Source organism: Meles meles, chromosome 1 (assembly GCF_922984935.1).
Source record: "Meles meles chromosome 1, mMelMel3.1 paternal haplotype, whole genome shotgun sequence".
Classification (NCBI taxonomy): Eukaryota; Metazoa; Chordata; class Mammalia; order Carnivora; family Mustelidae; genus Meles; species Meles meles.
In genome coordinates, this window is record NC_060066.1 from 213,009,834 (window position 1) to 213,029,516 (window position 19,683).

Consider the following 19,683-nt stretch of genomic DNA (forward strand, 5'->3'; position numbering starts at 1 on the left):
ACAACGGTGGGATGGCTGGCGTGGGGGTGGGGCCGGAGGGGGCCCTGGTCGTGATGGTGGGGTGTCTGGACACTGGGCTCTGGGATGCCCCCTGGCTGGAGTGGACACCCGTGGCCTTGGGGGCCTTTTCTCTGACCCGTGGGTGATAAATGGGCTTGACCGGACCCAGAACACGGCCCACTGTGGTGGCCTGTGGGGACAGCTCTCTTGGCCTTTCCTAGGGAAGGAGAATGTGGCCAGGCTTCTCTGCGCAGGGAAGGCAGGGGGAGGGGCAGGCCGTTGGCTGGGTGCACACAGGGCCTGAGCACCCAGCTGACCAGAGGGGACCTCGCGTGGGTGGGGTGGAGGCTCTGTCCACCTGTGTCTCTCAGGGACTGGATCGCTCTTTGATCTGACACCTGTTCATGGCGCTTTGCGTTGTGTCCCGCGTGGTGCCAGGTGCTGGGGACATCGCAAGGAGCAGGATGGCCCCAGTCCCTGCCCTATAGGAGTAGTCCTCGGGGCTGCCGGCAAATGGGGTCATTTCTACTCAGGAGGAAGCCGCGTCTCAGACAGCTGAGGGGCCGAAGGAGGTCCGCCGTCCTGCCAGGGCCCCCATCGGGCTGTGAGGGTAGGGGAAGGCTTTGGGGAAGGTTTTCCGCCCAGACTCTGCCCTGACTCCCCTTCCAGGTAGACATTTCAGGTGTGGTCCGTGGGCCCATCTGAACCCTGTCCTGCCCCGGCCGGCCTCCCTGTGGAGCGCGCCGCTGTGCTGCCGGTCAGTCTGGAATTTCGCCTGTTTCTTTTCACACGAAGGTGAGAGGCCGTGGGACAATGGTAGCTGTGCCTTCAGGAGCAGGTCGGCCGTGTTTTAGTGAGGCGGCCAGGGGCACGCCAGGGCTCTGCTGGTGAGAGCGGCCGTGGGCTGAGTTGGCCTTAACCCCCCTGGGGCTCTGGCCCAAGTTTACCTCTAGAGCACGGTACCTGCTGGAGGTGCCCCCTGGCGAGGTGGACCCGTGCCCAGGAGCCACGCCGGGTGGACAGTCCAGGAAGGGTCCCTCACGGGGCTTGCAGGCCGGTTCATTCATTCACAGCCGCCATCACGGCAGCCCCATGTGGGGGTGGCCCTGGGACGCGGGGACAGGACTTACACACCCAGCCTCCTCTCCCGGGGCTGCCAACATCACACCAGCTCCTCGGCCACTCTGATGGCTTGTCTTCCTTCTTCCCAGCACCCACTGGGCGGGGAGAAGGGCAGGCCCCCTGGGGGACGGAAGGTCTTCCCCTGGCCGCCTGGCCCCCGAGAGGGGAGGAGGCAGGTCTGTGCGGTGGCGGCCACGGGAAAGCGGGGGCTGCTGAGCTGGCTGCTTCCTCTCCCCACTTCCCTCCCAGAGGCTCACCCGGCCCCTAGAGCCCTGGGAGGTAGCCTGGGGACAGGCGTCGGATGCCAGCCCCTCTGGGCAGGATGCTGGGCTCTGCCCCTGATGCGACCCTCGCTGTGAGTCTCACTCTGGCCTGGGACCCTGCTCCCCTGTGTGCATCTGGGGAAGCTCAGAAGGCGTGCGGTGGCTCCGGGCCCAGAGCCCAGCCTTTCCCGGGACCCTGGGTGGGCGTTTGCCCCGTCTCGGGCCCCGCAGAGGCTTCTCAGAGATGGCCATCTCTGTGTGACTTGTCGGTCCCACGCACAGCAGCGGAAGGGCTCGGAGATGTGCTCTCCTCCCCGTCTTTATTTACAAAGCGAGGTTTCTATGACCCCGGCTTTTGGTAGACTCCTCGGATTGGTGAGGCGACCTCTTCCTGGTTAGATTGGGCAGCCTGGTGGCGGGGACTTGGGACGGTGCTTTTGGAGCGGGAGGGTGGGCGACTTGGCTGCCACTAGCCCCGGGCTTCTCTCGGGACCCAGGACGAGCCCCGGCGGGCATGGCTTCCCAGCTGAGCAGGTACCATCGGTCTCCTGCTCCCCGCTCCTCGTGCGGGGCTGCTGTCGCAGATGGTCTGTCTGGGGGCACTTTGAAGGGGTCAGGTGGTAGAGGGGATGCGCCCCCCGCGTCCAGTGTGGGGGCTGGCTGCCTCCCTGTGGCCAAGAACAGCTGTGCCTGCTCCTGGTCTGCTGCTCCGGACGTCAGGTGGGGCTGAAGCTGGGACAGGAGGTCCGGCCCCCACGTCGCCCCCTCGGCAGGACGGCAGCCTGAGGGCGGGGAAGCACGGCCCGGGTTGGCAGCCGCTTCTCCTCTCTGCGCTGTGCTGCTTCCGGTTCTCCCTCTCTCTTGCCGGCAGGGACTGTGGTTGCGTGGGGCGCTGCTCGCTTCCTGCCTGCCCAGCCGCACGGTGCTCTGGGGTCTTGGGATCCATGGGTGCTGGGCAGTTCATTTTCCCGGTCCTGGCCGAAGTGTGAGTCTGGGCCTTTGGGTGAGATCGGTGCCTCCCACTCCTGCTCTGGGGCCTGGAAGAGTCCCAGGGACTTTTCTCCTGGCCCAGCCGTTTCTCCATCCCTGCCTCTTCTAGGGGCTGTGGTGGGGGCTCTGGGGTTGAAGGCACCTTGCTGGAACCTTCTTGGGCAGCAGGTTGGAGAGGAGAAGCAGGGTCACTTGGGCTTCTGATTGGTGGGGTCTCCTGTAGAAAGGTGGGGTGTTCACGTGGGCCATGGTCCGGGCTGCCTGGTCGAACCGGTCCTATCCCCCAGCCCACATGGTCCTCCTGGCATGTGTACACCCTGCGGTCGGCCTCCCAGCTCCTGTCCGGCCAGGAGCGACTGCACCTGCTCGTCCTTGGCTCCCTGCACGGAGCTCGAAGCTCGCAGCTCGGCAGCTACTGCTGCGGGTTAGGTCAGGGCAGATGCCCCCTGGGGTTGTCCCTGCTCGGGACACATGCCGCTGCCCCACAGGGACAGGCCCGGGGACCTTTGGCACAGTCTCTGCAGTGACCTTGGCACTGGCCGCCCTGCAGGCCCCCACCTGGACCACAGCTGGGGGCGTGATGGTTCTGCCGGTCTTTGGGACAGGTGGAAAACCCGAGAGGACTTTATCCGTCCCCGGAGTCTGGCTGTGCGTTGTGCTGCTTACTACCTTCTACCTCAGAGAGCTATTTCAGCTTTCCCCGTGGGATTGAGGAAACCACCTCCCTCCCCACTTCCCATGGAACTCACGCTGCAATGTTGTATTTTATTTCATTTTTTTAAAGATGTTATTCATTTGAGAGAGAGAGCAGGAGCAGGGGGAGGGGCAGAGGGAGAGAGAGAAACAGACTCTCCACTGAGCAGGGAGCCCCATGCAGGACTCGATCCCAGGACCCCGAGATCATGACCTGAGCCGAAGGCCGACGCCTAACCGACTGAGCCACCCAGGCGCCCCTGCAGTGTTGTATTTTAGCAGGGACGCTGTGGTGTCAGAATCAGAGAGTGCTGGGGGCTGTGGAGGTGGGGGGAGTGGCCAGCCCCTGTGCTGGGGCCTGACCTGGGCTGGCTAGGCTCAGGACGCAGGAGCTGAGTGTCAGGCTCCGGCTGTAGCCACCGCCGCAGGTCCCGTGGGGCTCACCTGTCCCTCGTTGTGGTCTTCTGTGGGTGGAGCACAGCCCCCCTGAGTGCGAGTGTCCCGTGGCTGCCATAGCCAGTGACCACAAACTGGGTAGTTTAAAACAACAGAAATGTCTGTTCTTACAGCCTGGAGGTCACAGGCCCTGAATCCTGGCATCCGCAGGGACTCGCTTCCCCTGAGGGCCCTGGGGGAGGATCCTTCCTCGCCTCCTCCAGCTTCAGGTGGTTCCTGGCACCCTTGCGTTTCTTGGCCTGTAGACGCGTCACTCTGGTCTCTGCCTCCTCCCTGGTGTGTCCACATTTCACTCTTTTCAAAAAGACACTGTCGCTTTGGATTGGAGTGCCCCTGATGACCTCACCGAACCTGATCACGCCTGCAAAGACTCATTTCTGGAGAAGGTCCCGTTCACAGGTTCCGGGAGCTACAGCGTGGGCATATCTTTTGGGGGACACAGTTCAACCCAGTATAAAAGCTCTGTGCGGGGCCAAGCAATAGGGGGACAGGGCCTGTCCTCAAGGTGTCTGCTGTGAGGCCAGGTACATGGAACTCAGGGGGAACGAGTTTAATCATGTTTGGCGACGTCCGTAGGACGAGCTCGGATGAGCGGAGCTCTGGATCGGAGCACGCCAGCCCAGCTGGAGTGTCGACAGAAAATGCCGGGCCGCCCTCCAGGAGGCTGTGTCCACCTATGCTCCCCCAATTCATAGATGCATCCGCTTTCCTCACAGAAGCTAGGTCAGGTGTTGCTGGGACAGGTGGGTATAGGTAGGGCAGTGGGAAGGCCCGGGGGCGCCTGGGCAGATAGCCCTGGTTTGGCAGGATGATGGGGAGACAAGGCAGGAGAAGTTCCAGATCGCTGCGGGCTTAAACCCCTCACTAGGGGGTTTAAATCTTGCTTGCATGGATGGAAGGGGCCCTGGCGGGTCTGAGCAGGTGATCGAGAACTACCATCCTGCTTAAGCTGGTGACCCTTGAGGCCGCGGGCTAAGTGGCCAGTTAGGCAGGAGGTGAGAGGCAGGCGTAGAAGCCTCCCTTGGCTTTGTGCCTGCTTCTCTGGGCTTGCTTTTCTCCTGAAGAGGAAAACGAAGCACTTTTCACATCCACATCTTCATTAAAAATGAGAAAACAAAAGCTTGAACGAGGGACCATATGTTCTCCTGGCTGCCCTCACCCCACAGATACCTGCCTGCCTGGAGAGGACCAGGCCAGCGGCGCAGGACTCTAGGGAAGCGAGGTGGGTGGGAAGGTCCCCAGGGAGTGACCGGTGTTTCAGGACAGCCCTGCCCAGCAGCTCCTGAGCCATTTGAGGCCGAGGGGAGTGGGGAGCCGGGCTCTGGTCTCCCTGCCTCTGCAGGTCCCGTGGACAGAGGCTCGGGGCTGCCTGAGTGGCCAGCTGGCCTGGGGAATTAAGACTCTATTTATGCAGGGCCTGGGTGTGGGGATGGCAAGTGTCCCAGTGAGCCCTCATGTCCAACGATGTGTGGTCTGGAGTTCTGGCATTTATTCCCAGGGGGTTGTTGGGGGCTCCTGGGGGCAGCCGGTGTGGATGATGTGGGGTTTCTGGGGACCCTTGAGTGTCCCACGATGGCCCCAGGCACTATCTCAAAGGCTGCCTCCTTATCAGTCTCTTCCTCAGTGCCCCGCCGGATGTGAGCACTTCCGGATGTGAGCACTTCCTCGTCTGCCCTGTGGCCCCGAGTCTGCCCTCCTCCCAGACCACGCCGCATTGCTGTGGGCCACCCGTGGGGGGCACAGTTCCACAGGCCAAGTGAGGCCCGAGGCGGGAAACACCGAGGCAGGCTCTTTTGTTTCTAGGAAAGGCTGGACTCAGGTTTCCCTGATGCTCTAGAACCCAGGGGCTCTGCCCTTCCTGGCCAGCCCCCTGGCCCCTTGCAGCCCCAGGACGACCAGCCTCTGGGCAGAAATGACCATCTGTCCTTTACTAAGTTGAAAACAGATACAAAGGAAAGAGGCTGATAACAGCAGTTTTGTTTTTTATTTATTTGTCAGAGGATGGGGGAGAGCACAAGCAGGCGCATTGGCAGGCAGAGGGAGAAGCAGGCTCTGCCCCGCAGGGAGCCCCGGGATCATGACCTGAGCTGAAGCCTACTTGTTTAACCTTGACTGAGTCACCCAGGTGCCCCTAGTTTGGTTATTTAAATTGGCTGTATCTTCACTCAGACTTAAAAAACAAACAAAAAAACCCCTTAGGGGCGCCTGGGTGGCTCAGTGGATTAGGCCGCTGCCTTCGGCTCAGGTCATGATCCCAGGGTCCTGGGATCGAGCCCCGCATCGGGCTCTCTGCTCCGCAGGGAGCCTGCTTCCCCCTCTCTCCCTGCCTGCCTCTCTGCCTACTTGTGATCTCTCTCTGTCAATTAAATAAATAAATTAATTAAAAAAAAAAACCCTTAGTATAAACTTGAATTTCTATTTTATTTTTAAGCCCGAAATTTTAAAACTTGAAAATGTATACATATGTATTTTTAAAGATTTTATTTATTTATTTGACAGACAGAGACCACAAGTAGGCAGAGAGGCAGACAGAGAGAATGGGGGAGGCAGGCTCCCCGCTGAGCAGAGATCCCGATGCGGGGCTCAATCCCAGCACCCTGAGATCATGACCTGAGTCGAAGGCAGATGCTTAACCTTAACACTGAGCCACCCAGGCGCCCCTAAAACTTGAAAATATTTAAAAAATTTTTTTACTATTTTATTTTTCCAGCTTTATCGTGATGTCGTTGGCGCTGACCTGGTGTCAGTTTTAGGTGTGCAGGGAGGTGGTTTGGCGCGTGTAGCAGAAGGCTCACTCCTCCGACCGTTGACCTCTCGCCTGACACGGCTGCAGAGTTTTCCTGGGGGTGAAAGTGTGGTGGGAGTTTGCACCTTCTGCCCTATTCACCCTGCCGCCCCCCTGCCTGGCCCCAGGCAGCCAGCGGTCTGTTCTCTCTCGGATTTGGAGTCCACACGTGAGATCGGGTGGTGTGGTCTTCCCGTCTCCGACTTCTTCCACTCAGCACGATGCTCTCAGGGTCCATCCGCGCTGTCAGGAATGACCGGATTCCCTCCTTTTTTGAGCTTTATCCCCTCAGCCATTGATGAGCGCCCAGGAGTCTCCAAATACCACTGCGGCATCTTACGTTTCCTCTGGGCAAATGCACAGAAGGGGAATGGCTGGATCATGTCGTGGTTTGGGCTTTCATTTTTTTGGAACCTCCATGCTGTTCTCCATGGTGGCTAAACCAGTGTGCATCCCCAGCAACAGTGCATGAGGATCCCTTCCTCTCTACAGCCTTGCCAACACCCAATCTCTTTTATCGTTTTGATAATAGCTGTTCTAACAGGTGTGAGGGGATAGCTCACCAAGGTTTTCATTTCATTTCCACAGTGATGAGTGGTGTGAAACATGTTTCCGTGTACCTGTTGGCCACCTCTCTCTTCTTTAGAAAAATGTCCAGTCAGTTTCTTTGCCCGTTTTGTTTAAAAAAAATTTTTTTAAGTAGTTTTAACATGGGTTTGAACTCAAGACCTGGGATCAGGAGTCGGATGTTCCACCGACTGAGCCAACCAAGCACCCCACTCTGTCCCTGTTATTTATTTCTTTATTTAATAAAGACTTTACTTATTAATTTGAGGAAGACAGAGAAAGTGACAGTATGAGCTGGGAAGAGAGGGAGAAGCAGGCTCCCTGCCGCCGTGCGACTCAGTCCCATGAGCCCGAGATCACGACCTGAGCCGAAGGCAGACGCTTACCCAACTGAGCTACCCAAGTGCCCCCTCTTTGCCCATTTTAAAATCAGATTTTTTTTCACTGTTGAGCTGTGTGAACTCTTTATACGTGTTTGGGAATTAACCACTTCTCAGATACATGATTTGTGGAAATTTTCTCCCATTTGGTAGGTTGCCTTTTCATTTTTTTATTTTTTAGGATTTTATTTGTTTGACAGAGAGAGCACAAGCAGGAAAGAGCACAAGGAGAGGGAGAAGCAGGCTCCTCACTGAGCAGGAAGCCCGATACGGGACTTGATCCCAGGACCCTGGGTCATGACCTTAGCTGAAGGCAGCGGCCTAACTGACTGAGCCACCCAGGCGCCCCTGTGTTTTCATTGTGCTGATGGTTTACTTTGCTCTGCAGAAGCTTTTTACTTTGGTAAAGTCCCATTTGTTTATTTTTGCTTTTGTTGCCTTTGCTCTTGGAGTCAGATCCAAAAAACCATCGTCAAGACTGATGGTCAAGGAGCTTACCGTAAGCCTGTGTTTTCTGCTGGGAGTTTCATGGTTACCAGGCTTACGTTCAAGTCTTTATGCAGGTTGAGTGGACTCAAGAAATATTTTTAAGTGAACGTTTGAGAAGCCAAGTGAAGCTTCTTTCCGGTTCTCTGGGGTTCCCCTGGCCTCTCTTCAGGTTCCCGTGACTGTTGCCCCGAGCCAGTGAGGCAGGGCGGAGCAGCCCCATGACCGGAGTGGTTCTCGGTTCTCATAGGCAGCTCTCCCGCGGTCTGCTGTCACTTACCCCAGATGTCCATGCTCATTTGCTGAGAAAGTAACACCTGCCAGCTCTGTCTTGGAGCTTCCAGACTCTTGCGGTCGGTTGGGTAAACGTGCACTTAGAGGGCGGGGTACTGCCGATGAGCTTGCGTTGTATTGGCCACGTGCCAGGCACCGTGGCTGGGCCTGTTAGCTGCATTATCTGTGTGATCCTGTCCTCCCATGGCCAAGGGCACTGGCTCCATTATTACGCCTATTTTAAAGACAAGGAAGTGGAGGAGTGAGTTTGGTCTGCTGCCCAGCGCACCCAGGTCTAGTAAGAGCGGGAGCCAGGAATGATCTTGGGTCTGATTGGCTACACTGAGCCGCTGAGCGGGGCTGTCAGGAGGTCATAGCCCCAGAGGGTGGCGGAGCTCTCTGGGCCCGAGTGGAGGGTGCTGGTCCGGGGGGCTGCGCTGGGGGAGTCCCGGCGGTTGGCGAGCATGCTGGGACTGTGGCCTGTGCTCTGCGGATCCTCTGTCTCCAGCCGTGAGGCTGGTGAAGGCAGATTTCATTAGCCCCACCGTGGTTTGGGAAAGTGCCAGCTGGACCGGGGTTGCCCACTGTAGGAGCACCAAGCTGGCTTCTTGGGATTCCAGAGATTTCTTGGAGTTTCCCCACCACTGGCTGCCGACAGCAGCGTGTGAACATTTTTCCTCTTTGGGCCACTGAGGTGGCATTTCAGTTCCCCCCAACCCTGGAGGGCTCCCAGCTTTCGATCCCGGGGACCCAGCCCCCCTCAGGCGCCCCTAAGAGCTCAGCAGGCCAGGGGCAGGTGGTGACGGATGTTCCCCTGCTGACAGGAGTCTCAGAGCTGTGGCCTGTTTCCACTTCTCAGAGCAGTCGAGGCTGAGTGTGTTTCCCCCTCCGGGTCTCCGACGGTGGCTTTCCACGGGGTCACAGCCTATGTCCTGGTGCTCATTCAGGCCTGTAGGTGGCTGGGGAGCCTGCGAGCCATGAGGGGCAGGTGTGCTGGGAACCCCGACAGCCATGCTGTGGCTTTGCTGCCTTTGCCAAAGGCCCCTGCTCTCACCCCTTCCTGGCTCGGTGCCTTCGGCCTGGGGGACATAGTCCTGCTCTGCCTGCCTCCCTCCCTCCCATGGAGACAGGATCCTGCAGCCCCTTGTCTGGGGCTGTCAGAGCAGCGACCCACTCTGACCAAACTCCCCCAGAAAGTTCCTTTTCCTTCTTCAGGAGGCTTTGGTCTCTCGGGACGGCCTCTGGCTGTTGCTATTCATGCGTGACACTCTTCCCAATGGCCTCATCCCGCTGCTTCTCTCTCCTCCATCCAGGATCATGCGGCCGGATGACGCCAATGTGGCTGGCAACGTCCACGGTGGGACCATCCTGAAGATGATTGAGGAGGCAGGAGCCATCATCAGCACCCGACACTGTAACAGCCAGAACGGGGTAAGCGTCTGCAAGCTGTCACCCAGCCCGCTTGGGATCACCTGAAGATTCTAGGCCCAGGAGGTCCGACGCCCTTCTGTGTGCGACATCGAATCACTCGCGGGTCGGGACAAGAGTTTGCATGGGCTTCTCCCCTCCTTCGTCCCTGGGCCTTGGGAGCTTCTGGAACCCTGGAGGAGACCCGTTGGAATGGTGCTGGTTTGGGGATTCGTCAAGGAGAGATGGGGGCAGCCAGAGAGTAAGCGGGGAGCCGGCTGAGAGCTGCATTTAAGTTCCTCCCCCTCCATCCAGAAGAGTCTTGGTTTCTAGAATGCCCCCCTCCCAGCTCAGCTGCCCTGGGCCTGAGCCCTCCCCTGCCCCTTCGACACCCCCAGGGACGGGGAGGGGCCTGGGCAAGCACTGGCACTCTTGCTGGGGAAGCCCACCAAAGCCCGGCCAGAGCGCCCGGGAGGAGGGCCAGCTTTCTGCTTTTGCACCTTGGGCAGCGGGGGGGCATTTGGCCCATCTTCTCCTGCCCTGCCTCAAGGGCCGAGGGACCTGACCTTTCCTCTGGAGGCGGCCCAGCACCTTTGCTCAGGGGAGGGGGGTCTGTCTTGCGCCACACTGCCACCTGGGGGCCAGTTGAGATGCAGCACCACTGGCTTCTGTGTCCCGGTGTCCTGCGTCTCCCTGGGCCCGGGCCAGCCACCTACCACCGCGAGGGGAGGAATGCACGCCGGCTGGAGGGGGGAAGGAGAGAGAGCGCTGCACAGGTGTGCGGGCGCGCAGGTGTGGGAACCAAGCCAGAGTGATCATTGTAATGGGTGGACATGGGCGAGGGGGACATCAGCACACTGCGAGGGAGGGGCTCACCCGCCCAGCTAGGAGTCGGGATTTGTTCAGGTGCCCTTGGAGTTGCGCGACAAACCAGGCCGTGTTCAGAGTGCGCCCTCTGGTGGCAGCTGTGGGGCAGGGCCTACGTGAGGACTCAGCGCCTGGCGGCCTGCTGAGACAGTGAGGGTCCTGGTGGGAGAGGCTGGACCCAGGAAGGAGAACGTTAGGATGGGGGAGTGAGAGAGTTGGGGGGTTGCGTGGTGAGGACCCACGTAACCGCTGCTGGGTAGTGAGCGCTTAGCATTTTACAAAGCTCTGAAGTGGTTCTGCTCATATAATCCTCTCCCCTGTTACCCCCGGTTGCACGGGGGAGGGAGTGGAGGTACAGAGAGTCTGCATACTTGCCCGAGGCCGTGGGGGAAGCAGGGGTAGGTCTGGGCCGTGAATCCAGGCCTCGAACCTGAGCTTTGAGCTCCTGCTCCTCCCCATCCCATCCCCGGAGGGAGCCTGGGGGTACAAGAGGGATCGCTTTGATGTGTTGGCTTGGCGGTGTCTCTGGACTGGTGGGCCCAGGATGGGGGTGTAGAAGTTCCAGGCTCGGGAGGGCGTGTGAGTCCCAGGCAGCTCCAAGTGGTTAGACCCTGGCATGGGGGCCAATGCTGGCCTCTGAGGGCCTCGCTGGGGCTCTGGGTCAGGCAGGGGCACCCCCACCCCCTTAAGCCCCCACCCTGCTCCCCTGCAGGTCTCATCCGCTTTATGTCTTTAGTACATCATGTGACCCCAGGGTTCTGTTGTCAGCTGGGACCTCTTGGTTGGCACCGTCTGGATGCTGAACTGGCCCCTTGACCTTGATAGGCCCCAAAAGACACCCTGGACCTGTCCCCAGGCTGCTGCTCCCAGACTCCGTCTCCTCTGTACATGACCTCTGTGGCATCTGGTTACCCGCACTGAAAATTGGGACCTTCAGTCACCCCATTCTTCCCCTTCTGTTGCGGGCACCGGCAAACAGTCCTGTTGGCTCCACCTGCTAGGTAGTTCCGGATCTGAGCACCGTCCGGCTCCCAGACCTCATCTCCTGGGCCTTCCCCTTTACACTCCCTTGGGCCACACTGGCTTTCTTGCTTCTATGTGACTGGCTGGTGTTCCTACCCCAGGGCCTTTGCACTGCCTTTTCCCTCTGCCTGAGCTGCTCTTCCCCCAGAATCTGCATGACTCCCCCTCACCTGGTTCCAGTCTGATACATATGACCTCCACAGAGGCCTTTCCCGATGACCAGCTCCCTCCTTGCTCCCAGCTGTTCTCCACAGCACTGTTGCTCCTGGACACTGTGCGCTTTGCTCATTGATCTTTGGTCTGCCCACCCCCTCTACCGCCATGAGAGTGTAAACCCCACAAAGGGAAGGACTTTTGTCTTTCAGGTCCCTGCGGGATGCTCAGCATCTGGGTAGAGGCCTGGAGTTCGGTGGACCCGCGCTGGCGATCTGCTCACTGCCGGAAGGGCGTGTGTGGAATTGCCGTCCTGTGGAGCATTGAGTAGGAACTTTGGGTGCACCAGCGACCACACTGTGTGCTTGGCCTTTTCTCTCTGGAATCTTCCCCACTGTCGTCTTAACCCCACTTTGTAGGCGAGGCACAGGGGCCTGGAGAAGTTACACGGCTTCCTGAAGGTCCCACAGAGTAGCCCTCTCTCTGGTGGTATCTGCTGAAGGCGGCCTGTGTGGGAGTAGGGCAGATGCAGCCCAAACAGTCATCGTAGTGAGAGGGAACCTTCTGGACCCACTCGCTCTCACATTTGATGCCCACGTGTCTGTGAGAGGGGCCGCTCACCCCTTTCTCCGGGGGTCACCCCCTTGGATCCTGGCAGCAGCCCGCTGGCCCCACTAGCGAGTGGCAGAGCCGGGAGCTGAGCCCAGAGCCCTGCACTGTTCCTTCTCACTCTGCTCCTGAAGCCGCTGTCCTGACTCCGTGGCCCGTGGCTGCTCCGGAGCCCAGCGAGCACTGTGATACTGGTCACCTCTGGGAGCATGGCAGAGGGCCCTTCCTGGGGTAGACTCGGGAGAGCGCTCCCGGGGTGGGGGCTGCCCCTGCTTTAAGCCCCAGAAGCAGGGAGGCCCGGGACTGTGTCAGAGACACAGGCAGCCAGAGGCGTGCTCAGCCTGGAGTCCCTCCTCCTGCATGCAGGTGTTTGTTGGCTCCTGTTTTGAATCTTTGGGTCACATCTGCTCCTTACGGAATGCCTGAGGCGGGCCCAGTGCCCTGCTGAGCCCTTGGACAGCGGCTCATGGTCAAGTTGCCTCTGCCCTGGGTCCGGGTCCGTGCTGTCTGCACCCTGGTCTGGTGGAGAGCCCCCAGGCAGCCCACCCATCTCTCTTAGGCTGCCCCGCGTGCAAAGGTCTCTGGAGCGGCTGCCCTGTAGATGTTCCTTCTCTCCTTTGGAAGCCAGCCGAAGACTCCGAACAAGCGGCTTCCAACCCAGAAGAGCAGGGGTGAGGCCTCTGCCCGGCGTCCCGTGCCAGGCCCGAGGGCTTCCTGTGGCAGGGCTGTGTGACAGCTTTCCCTGGGACAGTGTGGAGAGCAGCTCTGGCTCCTCCTGGGTCGCCGTGTCCGCGTTCCGGGTCACGGAAGGGAACAGCAACGCCAGCTGCTCAGAGGTCACGCCACTCTGAAGTGCGGGGACTAGAAAGTCAGCCGGTCTGCTCGGGGTCCCTGCCCTGCCCGCAGAGTCCTGGCCTCTCGGGGCCTGCTTGTGGACACTGGGCTTGTGGGACCCCTTAGCTCACACCTCCTGCTGTGCTCGCCTCCCCCCGCCTCAGCCCTGCGCAGTCCCTCCCGCTCTCCCCTCTGCTGGAGAGGGTGCACACGGTCCATACCTGCCTCCACTTTTCCACGCACGCCGCAGCTCAGAGGCCGCCCCAGCCCCAGCGCTTCCCACACGGCCCTGTCAGAGCACCTGCCACCACGTGGCCGTGTCCTGTTCGCTTGTTTCTCGTCTGTCCCCCCGTCCGAACCCAGACTGAGGGCAGGGGCTCCGACTCGCTGCCCTGCATGCCGCACAGGGCCCAGTGCCTGGCTCCATGCCAGCAGCTCCCTCCTGACCTCCTGACCGGCCTCCGGTCCCCTGGTGTACCCACACTCAGCTGCGGCCCAGAAGCCGATGACCCTCCCCCTGATGGAGTGTCCGAGGGTCAGCAGTCGCCTCACGCTGGGTCACCTGCCCACACCGTTCACCTCCTTCATCTCGGCATGCAGGCATTTTGTCATCTCCTCCTCGCAGAAAGGACACTAAGAGGGAACTCGGATCTCTCCAAGACTAAGCTGCATTCCCCTTAAAAATTATTCACACACACGCACTCACGCACACACGCACGTATGGTACCCATGTGTGAGTGTAGCCATACCAAAATTTAGCCACTCTCCAGTGAAGACACCTGGTTCCACTCTGTTTCCGGCTAACAGCGCTTGCGTAATTCCCCCAAGGGCCCAGAAGTGGGGCCTCGGTTCCTGTCCTGCTGCGCTCAGCACGTGCTTTCCCGCTTTCTGCCGGTGGGTGGCGCTGTAGCCACAGAAGTCTACGTAGGGTTGCACTTTGTTTTAGTGTCCGTGTGACTTAGGGGGCAAACCGTGGTGGGGGGGAAGCAAGGGCAGATTAGGGGGCAGGTCGTGGGGGCAGGGGGAGCCGGTGCAGATTAGAGAAGCCGCAGCCTAGCCCTGGAACCTTTCCCAGCCTCTCTGGTCCCTTGCTTGCTGAGACCTGGCTCTGGCACGTTTATAGGAACAGAAACTGGAGGAACCCCCACCCCATGTTCCTGACTCACCCAAGAGGGGTGAAGGTGCAAGTCCCCTGACTGTCCCCTCAGAGAAGCAGGTCCGGTAGGGGCCCCAGGGCATTGGCGTGTCCATGAGGCGGCAGGTGGGCTCCTGCACAGGTAACCGCAGGGGGTTCTACCGGGGCTCAGAGTGACCATTACTACAAGCTCAGTGTCGCCAACCCTTGGATGAGGGGGGTTGTGAGGACTCACTGGGAAGGCGAATACCAGAGCGGGCAGGGCCGGATGGACAGGCTCCCACCCCTGCTCCCCACCCAGCACGGGGCAGCCGGAGAGCCTCACGCACCTGCCCCCGGCCTCCTGGAGAAGAGGGCTGGTTTCCAGGAGAAAGCGGTAGATGGGCCAACTGCTCTGTTTGGCAGTGAGGGTCTGAGGTCCCCTGTTGAGAAGTACTTTCGAGAACATACACCAAAGTGTCCCTTCAGTCTGGGAAACAGCCCCCAGTACTGAAAATGATTTACGTGAAAGGACACCCATCACAGGGTTGCTTATAGTAAGAAGCAAATGGACCCAGCTGGACCCAAGACTGCGATAATGGAATATTCCATTCTATTTGGCCATTAAACACGCTTTTGCAACGGAGGGTGTGTCCGTTGTGGAAAGCGACAATGACGTCCGTGGTGGAAACGGCCGTGCAGAAGAAGGAGGAGGTCAGGTTCAGCGGAGAACAAGCCCCCGCGTAGACTGTCCTGTGCCCTCCAGACGGCCCTCCAGATGTCGGTGTACTCCGTGGCCACGTCGGTCCCTTACCAAGGGGGTCCTGGGTGGCTGGGGACCAGTGACAAACACACACCTGGTACCCTGTACCCTTTTCTTCCTTTGAGTTTTGAGTCCTGCACTATTTGAAGGATAAATAACAGTTAAACAAAGGAACACTGATTGCAAAGCACCGTTTGTAACGCAGGCAGGTTATGTTTCCTTGTTTCGAGTGGAGGGAGAAGCAGGTTGTGGACACATCTGTTGATGTTTGCACGACCGCATGCGCCTAAGTAACCGCAGAGGAACCAGGGAGAGCCCGTTCTTGGGGAGAAGAGCCTGGGAAGGAAGGTCCCGAAATAGAAAGCTGGTTCTCTTCCGAGGGGAGGAGTGATTTTCCCTCCTCGGTCTACTTCTCTGTGCACTTCCCAAATTTTCCATGATGAGTATGTCTCGCTTTACTTTTCATTACAGAAGTGATTCACGTCTTTTGTAGAAAAATTAGAAAAAAGAAGCCACTCCCTACCCTCAGTGCTCAGAGAATCCGCCGGCGATTGCTTTAGGGTGTCCCGTGAGGCCTTGCTGTGTGTCCCGCGGTTTTGCAATTAGGAATGTGTGATGTCGAGAAATGGCGCTACTTTCATGGCGGGGGGAGAAGGGCCGCTTTCGAGGAGCACGGCCAGGGCTGGGGCTCACCTGTCTCTGGTCTCCGCAGGAGCGCTGTGTGGCTGCTCTGGCCCGCGTCGAGCGCACCGACTTCCTGTCCCCCATGTGCATTGGCGAGGTGGCGCACGTCAGCGCGGAGATCACCTACACCTCCAAGCACTCCGTGGAGGTCCAGGTCCACGTGATGTCGGAAAACATCCTCACAGGTAACTTCCGCATGTGTCTCACCAAGCCAGCTCTGGGTCCCGCTGACGGGCCTGGCCCTGACGCCCTCTGTGAGTGACAGTCCCTCTGTTCCCAGCTCCAGCAGACACTCCTGCCATCCTTGTTCTGCAGACAGGGACGGGTTAGGCAATGAGTGAGACAATGAGTGAGTACAGGGTACCAAGCGAGCTCCCCGAGTGGGACTTGGGCTCCCGTGCGCGGCCCCTTCCCCTCCTGCCTTCCGGGGGAGGAGGCCCTATGACCAGCTCCTCAGGGGCAGAGGGGTGGCAGTGGGCTGGGAGGGCACAAGCCGCCCTTCGGCCCCCTGCTGTCTCCCACCCCCCACCCTCCTTGCTATTCCCTGGATGGGGGCCACTGGTGGCGTGGGGGCTGGGGAGTGGGTCGCTGTCCGGCCCTTTTCCCTGCACTGGGGCCCTGAATTCCAGGCTTAGGCTGAAGCTCCCTCTGCGAACCTTTGACTCTGGTTTGATCTGAATATTCTCTTTCTCCCAGTGGTAACCATGGAAACCCCTTTTCATCCTCCCACTGGGCTCTGCAGGGGAGTGTGGCTCTGCTTTGCACTCTTTGTGGCTTTTTATAACCCGGCTGCTGACGAGGAAGGCAGGCCCCTTTGTCCCCTTGCTGTCCCCCTCTCTTCCCCAGGCCACCCTGTCATCCCACATTGTCCCACGCAGGGGACAGTCCACGCTGCTTCTGGAGGTGGGAGCTGCCTGGGTCCTTGGATCTTCCTCCTTGTGCCCCCCGCTCCTTCCTTGGTGGCGGTAGGCAGCAGCTGCCCTGCCGGGAGAGCTTACAGGGGCTCAGGCTTCTCCCCTCCCTGGGCCTGGAGCCCAGTTGTCCATCTGGAACATCCGGTGTCCTCAGCAGGCCTGGCCACAGCGTGGTGAGCAGTTTAGCCAAACGGGGGCCCATGCCCCAGGAGCACGCAGCCTCCCCATGCCCTGTGTTTGTGGCCAAGCTCTGGGGGAGCCCGTAGCTCTGGCATCTAAGGGACCATGGTTGTTGCATGCTGTGGCCCAGAAAGGGATACCTGGGCATGGTCTTCTCACCACGGGGCTTTGGAGTCCCTGTGGCCCAGGCCTCAGGATGGAGGGGAACTCATTGTCTCAGCTGCTGTCCATCTCCAAACGTTTTCTTCTCCGATGGCAATCCCAGCAGTGTGGCTTTCTCATGGTGATCAGCAGCAGGATGCCAGGGACTTCAGATGGGGATGGGTCTGCCTCCCAGATTTCTGGCCCCAGAGGAACCCCTGAGGAACTGAGTAGCATCTCCCTGTGTCGAAAGAGGAAGAGGCCCGGAGACGGGCGTTCTTGACTTGCAAAGTGGAGCTCAGCCCTGCAGCGTTGGACCCTCAGCACGGTGACTCTCAAGGGGACATTTTTGGTTGTCACCACCTGGGCAGAGGGGCTGGCATCCAGTAGGGGGAGGGCAGGGTTGCAGTCGCACAGACTGCATGCACCAGGGGTGGGGGTCCCCACCGCGAAGGGAGACCCAGTCCCACGTGTCCTTGTGCTGGACGAGGCTGAGAAGCCCTGTCCTCGACCGTGAACTCCGAAGGGAAGGAGTCATGCTTTCCTCTTCCCGGCAGCTTCTCTTGACTCCCAGTGGATGGAGAGCTGATAACTGCAGGTGAATGACTGATGGAGTGAACGAATGACCCCAGGAACAGAGGCTGTCAGGGAGATTTGTGTTTCTCTCCAGGGGCAGGAAGCTGACGGAGGGTTTTGTCTAGAAGGACACGCTCCGCTTGACTTCTAAGGGATTGCTCCCCCTGTGGGGCAGGGGGCTCTCACCTGGGGGCTGAGGTGGCGAGATGGCAGCCCTCTACCCTACCCGAAAAGATGCCCCCCGCCCCCCAGCACCTGGTCACTCGGCCTTGGCTTCGCTCCTTCCCTGCAGGGTGGACACGCAGAGCTGACGGGCCCTGCGGAGGAGAGAACGGGTGGGGAGGAAAGGGGCTGCAGGTGTCCAGCCTCACGGGACAGGGGTGTGGGCTCTGTGACCCCACTGTGTTCTGCGTCTCCAGACGGGGCCTCCTGACCCTCAGGCCTCCCTATTACACGAAGCGGGCGGCCGCTCTTGGAGCCCCGAGGGCCGTGGCCGTTCTCCGTGTGTGGGTTCTCTTGCCCCACAACCTCCAGCTGAAGGGCCAGGAGCCTCCTTTTTCCTTCCACCACCACAGGTCCGTTTCTCTCTCATCTCTGCGTCTCTTTCTGTCATGGCCATGTCTGGGCATCTGTGTCCCTCTGTCTTTCCGAGTTTGGATCCGTGTCAGTCGCTCTTATTCTGGGACCCCATGTCTCTCGAGGCTTCCCTCTCTGTCTTGACGTGTGTCTTTTTGTCCACATGTCCAGAACGCGAGGGCAGGGCTGGTGGCTGCCTTGTCCCCTGCGGTCCCCCCCCACTGCCTACAACAGTGCCTGGCCCCGTGGACCCAGGGTGACTCTGATGGGACGGGGAGGAAACTGAGACCCCAGGAGGCAGGGGTCCCCTGTCTAGTATGTCCCCCTCCTCTGGGGCTGTGCCGCCTGCCTGGAGGCAGCCAAGAGAGCACATGCCGAGGCAGACAGCCGGCAAACCTCTGCCTTCGAGTACGCTCATTCATCTCTGGCAACTGTCAAAATATTAAACTAACTGGGACCTGATTGTTGCAAATTGCTCCAGAAAATAGCTGGGAGCGCTTAAGATTTTAAAAGAGGTGTTTTTAATGCCGCAATTGTCTTTTGATGGTTTTATTAAATGACGGAGAAAGTACAATTAGCATGTTTTGCCTCATTTGGCCCGTGGCGCTCTTCTGGGTCTAGAGGAGGGCCACTCCGGGTTTCCATGGAAACCAGCTTGTCAGGCTGGCTCCGGCAGAGTCAAACAGGAAATCTTTATTCCCAGAAGCAGGTTGTCAGATTCACTCTCAGTCAAAGTGCAGGGAAAATATTTTCCTTGTTACCGGCCTGTGGTTCCCAAGCGTGGAGAACCTGTCCCGACGGGGCCAGTGGTGCAGGCCGGGCGCCGTGGGCTCACCTTCCTACGTGACCACAGGGCTCGGCTTGGGCCTTGGGGCTGTGTTCAGGGGCAGCAGCGAGAGGCCCGGCCCCCTTTGGGAAGGCACCAGGTCAGAAAGCACTGCGAGGCGGGGAGCTCCGCGACGGGCTGTGGAGAGGACACTGGCCGCCGTCCACCGTCCCCGCTTGCGTCCTGCATTTCCTGCAGCTTTGCTCTTTCCACACGGAGGATCTTCCGTACTGAGGAAGCTGCATTTTAAGGCATCTTTGCAGACGTTTCCGGAAAGTACTGGGACCCCGGAGGCGTAGGTCTGTGCACACAATAGCACCGAGTTGCTGTGCGACCCTAGGTAGACCCCTTGACCTCTCTGGGCTCCAGACTCCTCCTACACAAGGAGGGAGGCGGGGGACCATGCGATCCCTGGACTTTTCTGGCACGTGGTTCTCAGCCCAGGCAGGCCTCCCTGGTAGCCCTAAGGAAGGTTCTTTTTCCTGTCACTTGGCCCACAGTGGGGCTGAGCAGCCCACCGCCCATCTGTCAGCACTCCACCCAGATTGGAGTTCTGAGTCGGTGGCTGGTGGCCGCAAATCCGAGTCTCTGGGGTGAAGCCTCCCACCTCACAGGACGGGCCTTGCCTGGCGGCCGTGCAGCCACGCCCCAGTTTGTGGCCCGGCCACCGCTGCTCCCGGGGCTGCCCATGTGGTCTCTGGCTCCATATGTCCCTGAGCCTCTCACGTCCGTGGGCCGCTGTCCTTTTGGCCCCCCTCTGGCAGCAGCTGTTAGCCTGTTCGGCAGGTGGACGTTCCCTCGCCGAGCACAGGTCTGCTGGATCTGGTTGCAGACACTCGAGCTCAGCAGAGCCTGAATGCCCTGGCTCTGTCCCCGCTTCTCCGGGAGGTGGCTGGTGAGGGCCCCACCCGAGACCCCTCAGGCTTCTGGGCAAGTCCAAGGCCAAACTCCCCTCCTGTCAAAGACCCGTGTAGGGGAGGAGCCTCTGCGTTAGCAAAGGC

At 59.6% G+C, this 19,683-nt stretch overlaps 1 protein-coding gene across 5 annotated transcripts in view; it reads left to right on the top strand.

Moving 5' to 3' along the window:
• Positions 1-19,683, top strand: part of ACOT7 (acyl-CoA thioesterase 7) — a 98,809-nt gene that overhangs the window by 25,262 nt on the left and 53,864 nt on the right. For 3 of the 5 annotated variants that reach the window (XM_046010894.1, XM_046010896.1, XM_046010890.1), the window contains exons 2-3: positions 9,329-9,446; positions 15,498-15,654. In XM_046010894.1, coding sequence (XP_045866850.1) covers positions 9,329-9,446; positions 15,498-15,654 — 275 coding nt within the window. Of the gene's footprint in view, positions 1-1,448; positions 1,478-1,884; positions 1,920-9,328; positions 9,447-15,497; positions 15,655-19,683 lie in introns of those variants that run through there. The other 2 variants (XM_046010905.1, XM_046010899.1) reach the window with 2 other exon arrangements.